This window comes from Cryptomeria japonica, chromosome 8, assembly GCF_030272615.1.
Source record: "Cryptomeria japonica chromosome 8, Sugi_1.0, whole genome shotgun sequence".
NCBI classification, from domain to species: domain Eukaryota; kingdom Viridiplantae; phylum Streptophyta; class Pinopsida; order Cupressales; family Cupressaceae; genus Cryptomeria; species Cryptomeria japonica.
The window spans coordinates 342,460,729-342,473,950 of NC_081412.1; the positions used below are offsets into that span (position 1 = coordinate 342,460,729).

At 40.7% G+C, this 13,222-nt stretch overlaps 1 protein-coding gene across 1 annotated transcript in view; it reads right to left on the bottom strand.

Moving 5' to 3' along the window:
* Positions 1 to 7,995: 7,995 nt before the first annotated feature.
* LOC131857303 (protein MAIN-LIKE 1-like) overlaps positions 7,996 to 13,222 on the bottom strand; it is a 39,487-nt gene continuing 34,260 nt past the window's right edge. The window contains exon 2 of the mRNA XM_059209583.1: positions 7,996 to 10,046. Within this exon, the coding sequence (XP_059065566.1) occupies positions 9,270 to 9,926 (657 nt within the window). The 5' untranslated portion in view covers positions 9,927 to 10,046 and the 3' untranslated portion in view covers positions 7,996 to 9,269. The remainder of the gene's footprint in view (positions 10,047 to 13,222) is intronic.

Below are 13,222 nucleotides of genomic sequence, written 5' to 3' on the forward strand. Positions count from 1 at the left end.
GGGATGGCAAACCATGGAATGGTTATCCAAAATTTCACCACCTATTAGATCATTTGATGAATTGGTTAACAAATTCATAACCCACTATTCCTACAACATCCAACATGCCATAACCATGCTAGATGTTTGCAACACCAAACAAAAGAATAATGAAACGTTCATGGTGTTCCTTCAACATTGGCGACGTATGGTATCTAGATATCCTCGAGATATTCCTGAAAAGGAGAAAATGGAAATCTTCATCGATAACTTAAATGGCGAAATGAGTTACAGACTAAAACTTCAATGCATACCATCTTTCGCTAAATTAATTGAAAATGACATTCAAGTAGAAGAAGCATGTGTCAAAAAGGGAACACTCAAATTCTACAAGGAAGGAACCAACTCATCAAACTACAATAACCAGAACAACACCAACCTTGACAAATCTCGATTTTGGACTCGAAACAAAAACGAAGGCAACAATGAATCATATGATCCCAAATCTAAACAACCAATGCTTGCATTATCCGGAAATCCTCAAAATACGAAAAATCCTAAAAATGCTACTCCCAGTGCTAACACATATGCACCAAGCACCGATCAAGGACAACTCAACACAAACAACACCAACGATACTCAAAGCAAAAACATGAATCCAGGACCTAGCAACAATTCACGCAACAACACGAACAATTTCCAAAAGCGTATCTTCACACCACTGGGACAATCATTCCGCATTCAGAGAACTCTTGACAAACAAGATTCTTTCTTTGCCTCCAATCAGCAACTATGAACCCCCAATCAAACCACCTTGGTGGAATGATTCACACTATTGTGATTTCCATCGCAACAAGGGTCATAGAACAAACGAGTGCATGAGATTGAAACACATAGTACAGGACATGATTGATCGAGGTGACTTAACGGTGGATGGTCTCAAAACAAATGGTGATCATGGAGCCTTCAAAAATCCTCTCCCAAATTACAACAAAGATGGAGCATCAACTTCAGATGATACACGTGGAGCTCGTATTAATCACATCTACAACAACACCATCAACCACATATCAGCTGAAGATCATCAAGTCAATGTCATCACCATTCAAGATCGGCATGATCATGAATCTGTCAATGTAACAACCCGAACTCAGAAATATGTCTTGAAGGGACATACTGCACCTACAACTACCACACCAAAAATCCAATATGACTTGGTTAGCCAACTACGCAAGACTCCAGCTCAGATATCTATCCTAGAATTATTGAAACTATCACCAAAGAACAAAGACATATTGGAACAAGCGCTATTGGAAACAAATGTACCTCAAAATCTGGATACAGACAGATTTTAAGCCATGGTCGCCCATATGACAGGACCTCATAACCTCACCTTCTCAGAGCATGACAATACTTCCTTGAGTCATCCGCATAATACTCCTCTCCATATTGAAGTCATTGTTTGCAAACACCGAGTAAAAAGAGTCTTAATAGATGGAGGAGCCGGACTTAATATATGTACTTTAAAGCTTATCCGTGCATTAGGCTTCTCAGAAGAATCTATTGATCCTTGCAAGAAGATTACCATCAAAGCATATGATGCTGAGGAAAAGTCCTCTAAAGGAACAGTGATATTACCTATTCAAGTAGGACCAGTACAAAAGGATACTATATGTCAAGTCTTAGATATTGATCTCACCTACAATATCTTGTTAGGACGACCCTAGATACATGAAATGCAACCAGTTGCTTCTACGTATCACCAGTGTGTCAAGTTTCCTTATGCTGGACAAGAAATCTCCATATCAGCTGATCATAATCCATTTCAACATTGCAACGCAATGGGGGCAGCCCAAGACAGTTTGGTTTCTCATAATAGAGAAAAGCAGCGATCTTCAACATCAGATCCACAAACAGCAAAATCCAACTCCTTATGGGGAGACTTCAAGCAGAAGATGCAAATTAAAGACCAAGGCATGGGAGAATACTCTTTGGAACCGTTCTGTTTGGCCAAATTGCCAACATCACCTAGATCGCATGGTTTGCCTACTACATCAGCACATATGGCTACTCGGCCCATCACTAAATTTGATGGTACCTCCAATTGGGTACTCTAGCACATGAATCAGAAGACAAAGACATTCTTAGCTGGTTATACAAAGATGAGGAAGAGGATCATAGAGCAGCCGCTCTGGAAATTGTTCTACCAATACACCTATATGGAAAAGGCTACTTAATCATGAAGCAAATGGGATATGGCGGTAAAGGACCTATTGGAAAATGCAAAGAAGGAGTCACTGAACCTATAGATCTTCCTTCACAACCTAGTCGAAACAAAGCAAGATTGGGTTCTAAACTCACATTCCTATTGAAACGGCCACCACACACAACTACAAAACCTCAATGGAAGGTAAAGAAGAAGTACAAAGAAGAATCCTGGCAGGAAGCACTCTTTGAATTAGCAGAAACAATCCGCAAGGCACGGGAACGTCAAGATCAGAAGTTGCATCAGGGAAAGCTTCTAAGTCATAAGAAGGCCCTATCTGCAGCAGTAGCTCATATTCAAACACCAATGTCTCAAAAACAAATCATGTCATCTCCAGATACCGTTATTCCTCCCCGAGGAAGCACAGTCTATGAACAAATCCAGCAAGTAGAAGACGAATCTGATACAGAATCAACAAAAACCATCAAAATGGTATCCATCATCAAAGATTTGTTTTCACCATACAACATACCTGTTTATAGCACAGATAGAATCTGGGACGATGCCTATGAGACAGATTCCAATGAATATGAATGGGGTACCTGCTCCAATGCTACTACAGATATCCCTAATAATACTGATTCTATATCCCTTTCTCAAGAAGAACATAACACAGAAGATAGACCTCTTGAATTTGGACCACAAAATATCTATGACACTGAGGAAAGGGAACAAAAACATTATGAACAAGTCTATGTGGAAGATAATACCATCGAGGACCTCGACGAAATCCTAGACTTCTTTAAAACCAAGAACAATCACGATGCAAACTTTGTCCTAACACTCACAGTAGCCGAACTTGATCCACCCAACGATTCCTTACCGCTTATCTTTCTTGACCTCATCGACTGGGATGAACCGGAAACACATGATATACCAATTTTCCCAGATGATGAATCTATTATCCATTACCTATGTACCATAAATCCGAAAACAGGCTCTACCAGTGAACAAAATAACGATGTCTACAAATCAGGGAGTGCCAAGTCTCTCAGTCGCAAAAATGAACTAACTAAAGGATTTGATGCTGAAAACCAGTCAATGGCAGCTCTAGATCACAAAAAAGTAAAAATAAAGGACGCATCTGAGGGTGAAAACCTTTTTAAGGCACCTAACGATGGGAGACTTGACACTCTTCCTGAATACTTTCATGAGCGATCACCCATTTTGATTGAGCCCACTCAATCAATCAACATTGGTACCACAGAAGCAGCCAGAAACATACACCTTGCAGAATTTCTGACAGAGGAAGAAAGATCGGCATTCATCATCTTCTTTAAAGGACAACAAATCAACTTTGCTTGGTCATATGCTGATATGCCTGGAGTAGATCCACACTTAATCATGCATCACTTGTCCATTTCTACAGAAGTTAAGCCAGTCAAGTAAAAGCTACGAAAGATGAATCCACAGGTGGCACTCATGGTCAAAACTAAACTAAAGAAATTATTAGACGTCGGATTCATTCGACCTATTGACTATGTAGAATGGATTTCCAACATCGTTCCAGTATCAAAACCAGATGGTAGTATCAGAATCTGCACTGACTTCAGAGACATCAACAAAGCTTGTCCAAAGGACGACTTTCCTCTGCCCAGTATCGACATAATTGTAGATCTTACAGCCGGTCACGCAATGCTCTCACTAATGGACGGTTTCTCAAGCTATATCAAATCAAAATAGCCCTAGAAGATCAAGATAAAACAACATTCACCTGTCCTTGGGGAATGTACTGTTGGAATGTTATGCTTTTTGGCTTAAAGAATGCAGGGGCCACTTATCAAAGAGCAATGACCACAATATTCCATGACATGATGCACACATTTATGGAAGACTATGTGGATGATTTACTGGCTAAATCCTTCACCAGAGCCGAACATCTTGGCATCCTAACAAAGATTTTTGATCGATTGGAGAAATTCCAAGTCAGGCTCAACCCTAAGAAGTGTGTCTTCGGGGTAACATCTGGCAAGTTACTAGGCTACATTGTCTCAGCTAAAGGTATTGAAGTAGATCCAGCAAAGGTACAAGCCATTATGGACATGCCACCACCAAAGAATATCAGTCAACTCAGATCTCTACAAGGACAACTTCAATCAATCAAGCGATTCATCGCTCAGCTAGCAGATAAGAGTCTACCATTTAACCATTTACTACACAAAAATGTACCATTCAAATGGGAGGCCGAGTGTGCAGAATCTTTTTACCAAATCAAATAGTACCTGATGAATCCACCAGTTCTGGTCCCACCAGTCGCAAGAAAACCTCTTATCTTATATATCTCAACAACAGATATATCACTGGGGGCACTATTGGCACAAGAAGATCAACAAGGAAAGGAACGCGCCATATATTATATCAGTAGGATATTGAATGGCTATGAACTCAACTATATATTCATTGAAAAGGCTTGCCTAATAGTGGTCTTCGCATCTCAAAAGTTTCGACATTATATGCTAGCACACACCATCAAGCTAGTCGCAAAAATTGATCCTCTCAAATATCTACTCAGTAAGGCAGCTTTTACAGGCCGATTGGCTAAATGGGTCATGATTCTCAGTGAATTTGACATCCAATACATAGAAAGACGAGCCATTAAGGGACAAGCAATTGCAGATCAGTTGGCTGAAGCACCGCTACCAGGCAAACACACCATGGAGGTTGAATTTCCAGACAGGGATGTTCTTGCTTTTTCTCCCAAACAATGGACCCTATACTTTGACGGATCCTATACACAACACAGTTCAGGTGCTAGCATTCTGTTCATCACTCCTGAAGGACACATTATACCAAGATCATATAGGCTTATGTTTCCATGCACAAATAATGTGGCTGAATATGAGGCACTGGTCATAGGCATCAAAATGGTCGTAGAATGGAAAATCACAGAGTTAAAAGTCTATGGAGACTCACAACTAGTCGTCCATCAAATCAACAATGACTATCAGACAAAGGATGATAAGCTACTACCCTACAAACGAATGGTGGATGACTTCAAACAGTATTTTGTGCACATCACCTTCGAGCAAATACTAAGGTTGAACAACAAAGTAGCCGATGCAATGGCTACAATCGCTTCATTACTACAAATTCCAGAACAACAGAGTCGTTACGAGTTCCTGGTAGAGCAACTGTTCTCCCCCGCCTATGACCACTCTGAATCCCAGGTTATCTATGCCTTGACTGGTTCAGATTCTCCATTATATGGACCAATATACGACTACCTCAAGCATAATATCTTACCAATTGACCAATCCCGTAACCAAAAATGTAACTTTATCCGACAAGCTGTCCGTTATACCCTTACCGCTGATACTTTGTATCATCGAGGTCTCGATGGTACTCTTCTTCGTTGCCTTGATCGTAATGATTCCAATTCTGCTTTACACGAGCTTCACGAAGGTATTTGTGGCACACATTCCAGTGGCACTACTCTTGCTAAAAAACTTCTACGAATGGGATACTACTGGCCTACAATGGAGAAAGACTCCTATCACTTCGCCAAGAAATGTCCTAAATGCCAGATCCATGGTAATCTCATACATGCACCAGCACAAGAACTGCAGCCTTTTACAACATCATGGCCCTTTTGTTAGTGGGGACTAGATTTAGTTGGCAAAATTCATCCATCATCTTCAAATGGACACAAGTTCATTATAACAGCAACAAAGTACTTTACCAAATGGATAGAAGCAGTTCCCATGACCACAGTGACCGAGAAACAAATTGTCTCTTTTATCCTAAATTATCTGATCTGCAGATATGGTATTCCAAGTTCAATCATCATCGATAATGGACGGCCCTTCAAGAATCAAGATGTCCAAGAACTATGTGAAAAATTTAAAATTCAACATAGGTTTTCTACACCATATTACCCACAGGGAAATGGTCAAGTAGAAGCATCTAACAAGACAATACTGAAAATCCTCAAGAAAACAGTGAATGATGCCGGCAAAGATTGGCACGTACAACTCAATCTAGCACTTTGGGCATACAGAACCAGCATCCGCACACCTACAGGAGCAACACCATACTCATTGGTGTATGGATCAGAAGCCATTTTACCCCTGGAGGTAGAAATCCCATCTCTCAGAGTCTCTTTGAAAGATTTAATCCCAGATGAAGAGTATCGAGTTAACCGACTGCAAGAACTTGAACTATTAGATGAAAGACACCAACATGCTTATACTCATCTCAAAGCATATCAACAACGCATGTGCAGGAGCTACAATCACAAGGTCATTCCTCGCAATTTCAAGGTTGGTGACCTAGTCCTCAAAGAAAATCCAAGAAATCAGCAAGATCGAGAAAAGAAAGGGAAATTTGAACCTAACTGGTTGGGTACCTATGTTATCATATCAGTCTATGGATCAGGTGCCTATCAGCTAACAAATTCTGAAGGAGATGTGCTCGATGAACCAACTAACAGCATCCATCTAAAGAGGTACTACACTTAAGTGGCCTAGGGCACGGAAAAAGCTAAAAAAAAAATAAAAAATAAAAAATAAAAATAAAAAAAACTCCAGAAAAAGGCAAAAACATAAAGTACAAATAAAAACAAATGGTGAAAACCTGGTAAACAGGTGCTCTTGTGAAAGAACGGCTCCTCTATCTATTTCCATGCCATTTTATCCATCAAAACACTATCGGCCATCGCCCGACACTTAGCATATATTCATTCAGGACATACTTAGCGTAGTCACTATCCTGAGTTATCCATCTATATCTATCCTCTTACTGCATTCCACCATGGCTTGGAAATCACTGTACATGATCATATCAAGAGGCACACTCAGCTAAGGGCATTAACTTGTTCAAAAACTTGCAAACATTCAAGACATCACAACTATTGCAAAACTCAGAAGCATGACATCCAACAAACAAAACTACGCCTCATCGCAAAAACCAAAACAAAAAAATTCACAAAAATGCCAAGGATGGATGATTTTCTGAAGTACTAAATGTTGCATTCTTGCATAAAGTCTTGACTAGTTTTGCATTTTGAACTTTTTGAATTATTGGATTCTCTTCCTTGTCTCACTAAATGCTTCACAACTAGAGGTCAAGGGGAACTTCCAATATTTTCTTAGTCTTCTGTTTAGGAGGCGATCACTTGTATTGTGTGAATCCTTGCCTCGAGACGTGATACATCGAATATCACTGAAGGCCTGATTCCACTTCACGCATACAAATGATCAAATCTTGTCTGTTTACGCAATACGCACTCAGGTCGTCCTGGCTCAATTATACCTTGACGCTTGTGCTATCTTGCAAAATCAAAAATCATGTAAATTTTTCTCAAGTCATTATGGTTCAATTATACCATTATGCTTGTATAAATTTTCAACATATCCTAAACAAATCAATGCTCAATGATGATATCTACAAAGAAAGCAAATGAATGGCTATATCGGATGGCAAATACAGAATGAGGGATGCTCCAAAAACATTAGTTGCATATCATTTTACAATTAGTTGCATATCATTTAAACATGTTTTCATATCACTTTAACATCATTGCATATCATTTTACATGTTTGCATATCATTTTAACATCATTTACATATCATTTTACATTTAGTTGCATTTTAAAACATACATCTCATTTTCAAGATACATCTCATAGCATATAAAAACATACATCCTGCATCATACCTTATACATTTAAACATTGCATCATCATAAAGAAACGAAATAGCCCACATAACATGCATCCATATAAACACATCACATGATCAAAAATGGTGCCATATCTATATATATCTCAAAAATTATCCAAATATACAAAATGTGTCCAAAACTGTGTCCAGTACAAAGAATACAATGCTCAAAAATACAACAGAGACCATGTCTCTCAAGTATGACTATCCCCTGACGGAGATGGTCTGGCTCCAGATGCACCCGCCCCTGGATCCCCAGGAGGGTCCTGTCTCGGTGGCCCTGTAACACCTCGGCTCTCAGACCGTGACCCAGTAGTTCGAGATCGACTAGATCTCGACTGTGCAAAGCTCTGTACTCGTCGGTCCCTGGGTACTGCAGCCTCATAGTGCCGCCTGTAATACTCCGCCTCCTGGGCTCTCAACGCCAGCTCTCTCAGGGTGTCTCTCATCGGACCACCCGTCGCTGCTCTCTGCATGCTCGACACCACCTCCTCCGCTCGTCCCTTCCGCTCTATCTCGGTATCTCACTCAATGGTCAACTGAGAAATCTGCCGCTGATAGGTCAAAATCTGTGCCTGCAGCTGCTGAATAGTCACCTGTAGGGTCCGGATCTGAGCATCCTCCATATGACCCGGGATCCGAACCCGTAGTGGTACCTGTGCTGGAGGAACCCCTCCCAATCAACCTGTCCTCGGTGCTGGAGGTGGGAGTACATCCGTCCTCCTCCTCTGCGCTGGTCGCCTAGGCTCATCATCACCCCCCACCGCAGCCAACACCTCCCCCACTCTCCCCTCTCCACTGGCTCCGATCGCCAATCCGCCTCTCCCCCTATCTATCCTCCCCTGTCTCACTACTCTATCCACACCTCTATCCCCTCTCCTCCCTCTATCTCCCCGCCTACCTCTGGCTCCTCTCCCTCGTCCTCCTCCTCCATCATCCCCATCATCTCCGTCGTCTCCCCCGTCTCCCTCCTCCTCATCTGAATCAAAGGCTGGCCTCATCTCATCAGGATCAGATATCCTGGCCACCGCCCGCGCAGCAAACAATCGAGCAAACTCATCCGTCATGCCCGCATCCTGAATCTCAGGGGCATAATCCCATATCTGCCCAGCCAACCCCACAAACTCCTCCACCGCCACTGCACTATCAATGGTCGACCCCCAATCCGCTACATCCTGCTGTCGCCGTGCATATAGGCACGCTCCCTGAGGAATACCCTACTGGCGCCCAAACTGCCTCAAAACTCGAGTAACCACAAACCTCTCTATAACGAACGGGGTCCTCCCAATCAGGTACCTGGTCATAAATACAAAGGGCATCTCTGGCCCATCCTCGGCCCACACCTCACATCCTGTATACGGTCGTCAGGTGACCGTATCTATGTCATCCAGTACTCTCCTCCAATGCTCTAGTTTGCCCAGCTTACACTGGACAACTAGACCCCTGTATCCATAGGCATATGCACATCCTACGAGCCTGTCCCTGTCTGCTAGTGGCCTCGCTGCTGGAATGTGCTCCCAGCACCATACCTGTAATAAAGTCATGCCAGCTGACAAACTGCCGTAACCGAGGTATACTACCTCATGCAGACCCCTGTATAAATGGGCTAGCATAGTTGACCCCCATGCAAATCTCCGGTCCTGAGTGACCATCTCCTCCAAAACCAGCCCCCATCCCACTGAGAATCCCTTTGACCTGCGATCAGGACAAAGGAATCCACCAATGAAACCTGCTAGTACGGATGGCAGCGGTGCATAATCTAGGTCCAAAAACTCCTGCCATGGGATCTCATAGCTGCAGACGGTATCATCCTGAAAAATACAGCGCAGTGCCTCTGTACCACCTTCCTCTGACTGCTCATAGGGTAGTAGTGCCCCTACTACAAGGATGTGCAAGATCCTGTAACAGTCCTCTAGTGTGACTGTCATCTCTCCCGTGGCAAAATGGAAGGTGTTCGTATCACTGTGCCACCTCTCCGCAAGTGCTATCAGTAGCCCCTGGTTCACAGTGAACCGAGGCATATCCAAGAGAGAAGTCAATCCACATCTCTCAATAATGTCAAGGTCGGCCTGCGACAACCGCGGTATCAATGTCCACGGTCTGGGAAATCTCTCCCGTGACTGGACCACACCCAATCACTCCTGTCAAACAAGCAAAACAAATCCAATATCAGTTTCCACATCAAAACAACGATATCAAAATCAAACTTACATCAACAACATGAAACAATTTGCTCATCTATATCAAAGTTCAAAATCCTATCATTTCATATCAACTTGTAAAATAACTCAAGTTCTCAAAAACCATATCAAAACTTGTAACACAACTCAAGTCTCCACAATCACATAAACTTGTAAAACAACTCAAGTTTTCCACCCATATCAGCTTGTAACACAAATCAAGTTTCCAACCCATATCAGCTTGTAACACAACTTAGGCTTCACACATCGAACTTGCAACAAAACACGCAAACAAATCATATTTTGATCAAACACAACACATTGATATCTATACATAACTTGGAAAATCACAAATCAAAACAAGTTATATCAACACTCATATTGGACAAAAGCATAAAATCATGATAGACAGACCAAAACAAATTTTCAAATCGGCTCATCTCACAAATTTTTTTCAGATGCGCTAAAACAAATACCCAATGCGCTAAAAAACCCCCATGCGCTAGGCTGTCTTTCCTACACGCTATTCTTTTTACCCTATGCACTAGACTGACTCTACGCGCTAAAATTTTCCCTCCATGCGCCACCTAACCTACCCTATGCACTAGACTGACTCTACGCGCTAATCTACATCTCCTGGGTGCTACCCATTTGGCCCTATGCACTAGGTTAACCCTACACGCTAAACTCCCTTACCTATGCAAACCCCTGCGACCCCTATGCGCTAGGTCTACCCTATGCGCTAACCTGTTGACTTGACGTCCTACCCAACGGTTGCCATGCGCTATTCTACCTATATGCACTAACCTATTATTTCTATGCGCTATCTTATCTATTTCGAACGCGACCCCTAAAAATCGACTCGATGCGCTACTCTAAACTTTGTATGTGCTAATCTATGCCCTAGACGCACTAAACCATTAAACCCGAACTTTGAAAATCAAAAAATGACTAAAAACGACAAAATGAAAAGTCAAAAGAGGGTCAAAAATGTTGACTTACTAGTGGTCCACGCGCTGCAGGTCTCCGATACCTCCGAACGCGCTCGAAACGGTGTCTATGATAAGGAATAGGCATTTTCTCTGCAGACCAAATTCTCTTTCTCCAAAGTCAACAGAGCACAAATGAATCTAATTCAAGCCCTTTTCCCCTTTTATAGGAGGAAAATGAAATTAGGGTTAGCCAAATGGACTTGTAATATGGTCGCGGTCTCCCCTATACCATAACATTTGTAACTTATCAAGAGATGAATCAATTTCACCACATTTCACATGCACGAAATCATACACATCATACACAACTCATCAAATTAAATAAAAAATTTTCAAAATATTGATTCATCTCCCGAGGGGGCATCACCATCAAATATCGAATTTGGGGCATCACACATCAAATCAAATCCGGGGCACGACTGACAAATCAAAAGAGCGACAAAAAAATTGCATTTGATCATAAATCACAAAAACACATCATTTTCTTTGAAATAACATGTGCACACATGTCACTTCAAAGAGGGGCAAAATGTAGACGTATAAAAATGACTATATTCCTAAATGAATATTTTATGTTCATTTCTCTATTTGATTAAATTCAATTTAATTAAATTATCCACATTCTTCTATTTTATTAAGTAAATTACTCAATTTATTTAAATAAAATTCACTATACCCATTTAATGAATAAATCATTTTATTCAATTAAATCCCCCCTATCCACTTTTAATTAAATTCAAATTTAATTAAATAGTTATCCTAAATTGAATAAATCTAATTTATTTAATTTCCCCAAATTGCAACCAAATTGAATTAAATCATTTAAATCATTTAAATCAATTAAATCCTATTATCCCTCCATCCACTTGCAAAATCCTAAATCCCTTTCTAATCCTTTCTAGACTCTTCTAATCGCTTCTAATTAGCCTAACCCATCCTCTAAACTTTGTCACATTCCTAAGCAAGAGGAGGTCACTTCTCAATTCCTCAAAGTCTTTGATAACCATTAAAGGCTTTCAACCTTCAACCACTTAATTCCTCAAAGTCTTTGATAACCATTGAAGGCTTCCAACTTTCAACCACTTAATCTCCCAAAGTCTCCAATAACCATTAATGGTTAACTCAAACCCTCCTACATGGTTAAAACATTTGTTTTAACTCAACCTTCATCCAACCCAAGGGTCTCATCAGGCCTTTAATGCTTTGACCATGATTATCTCTTAACCATTTGCACAAAGGTTTATCCTTAGATTAACTCTTAATCCAGTGGGTAATCCTAACTTAAGCTTGACCCTTAGCCTCTAGATAACCATGAGGTCTTCTCAGGCATTCAATGTCTCCAACCCCTTTTTCTCAACCCAACCCTATGTTGACACTTGTCACCATTTCATTGGTGCAAATTGCAAACATGGATCCCCAACTTTCAAACTCAACCCTTGATCAACTCTTTCAATCCTGACCATCCATTACCCTATTTTTGCTATAAATAGAGCTCTCATTCCTCCATTTTAATCATCCTTCAAATTTGTAGTATCACATTTATGCTCAAATATATTCAAGCTTTCTTATATCATTTTATGCTCATCATTTAGCCTCTCTTTAGAATAAAAATTAGTCTAAATATGCATGTTTAGAATACTTTCTTTATCATTTAGCTCAATCATAGACTAAATATATCATGTTAGGATAGTACTCATACTAACCTTGTCATCTTATCATCTAGTTTATTGCATTTCTAGAATCATACATAGCTTATAACGCATCTCATACTAAAATCTATCGAAACATCCCTCGTTCTTGCATTTGCCATCCCTAAACCATTTTGCTCAGTGATCTGAGAGCAAAAACATTGGTTTGAGGGACATTGTGAGATAGAGAACCATGAGACCCACCTTGGGAAGCTAAGTAATACGTCATTACTCCATAGCTTGCACCAAGAAGTCCTGTGTGTGTGTGTGGACTAGTATTTAACAATATTTTCACATATTAAGTTCTATCAGCCCACTTTTCCCGCATACAGTATCAACATGAATACTGACTTCTGTTCCATTATAAGGAAAATTTAAGCATTGATGGCATGTTGATGGAACTGCCTTCATTTCATGAATCCACGACATGCCGAGTAAGATATTGTATGAAAAAGGA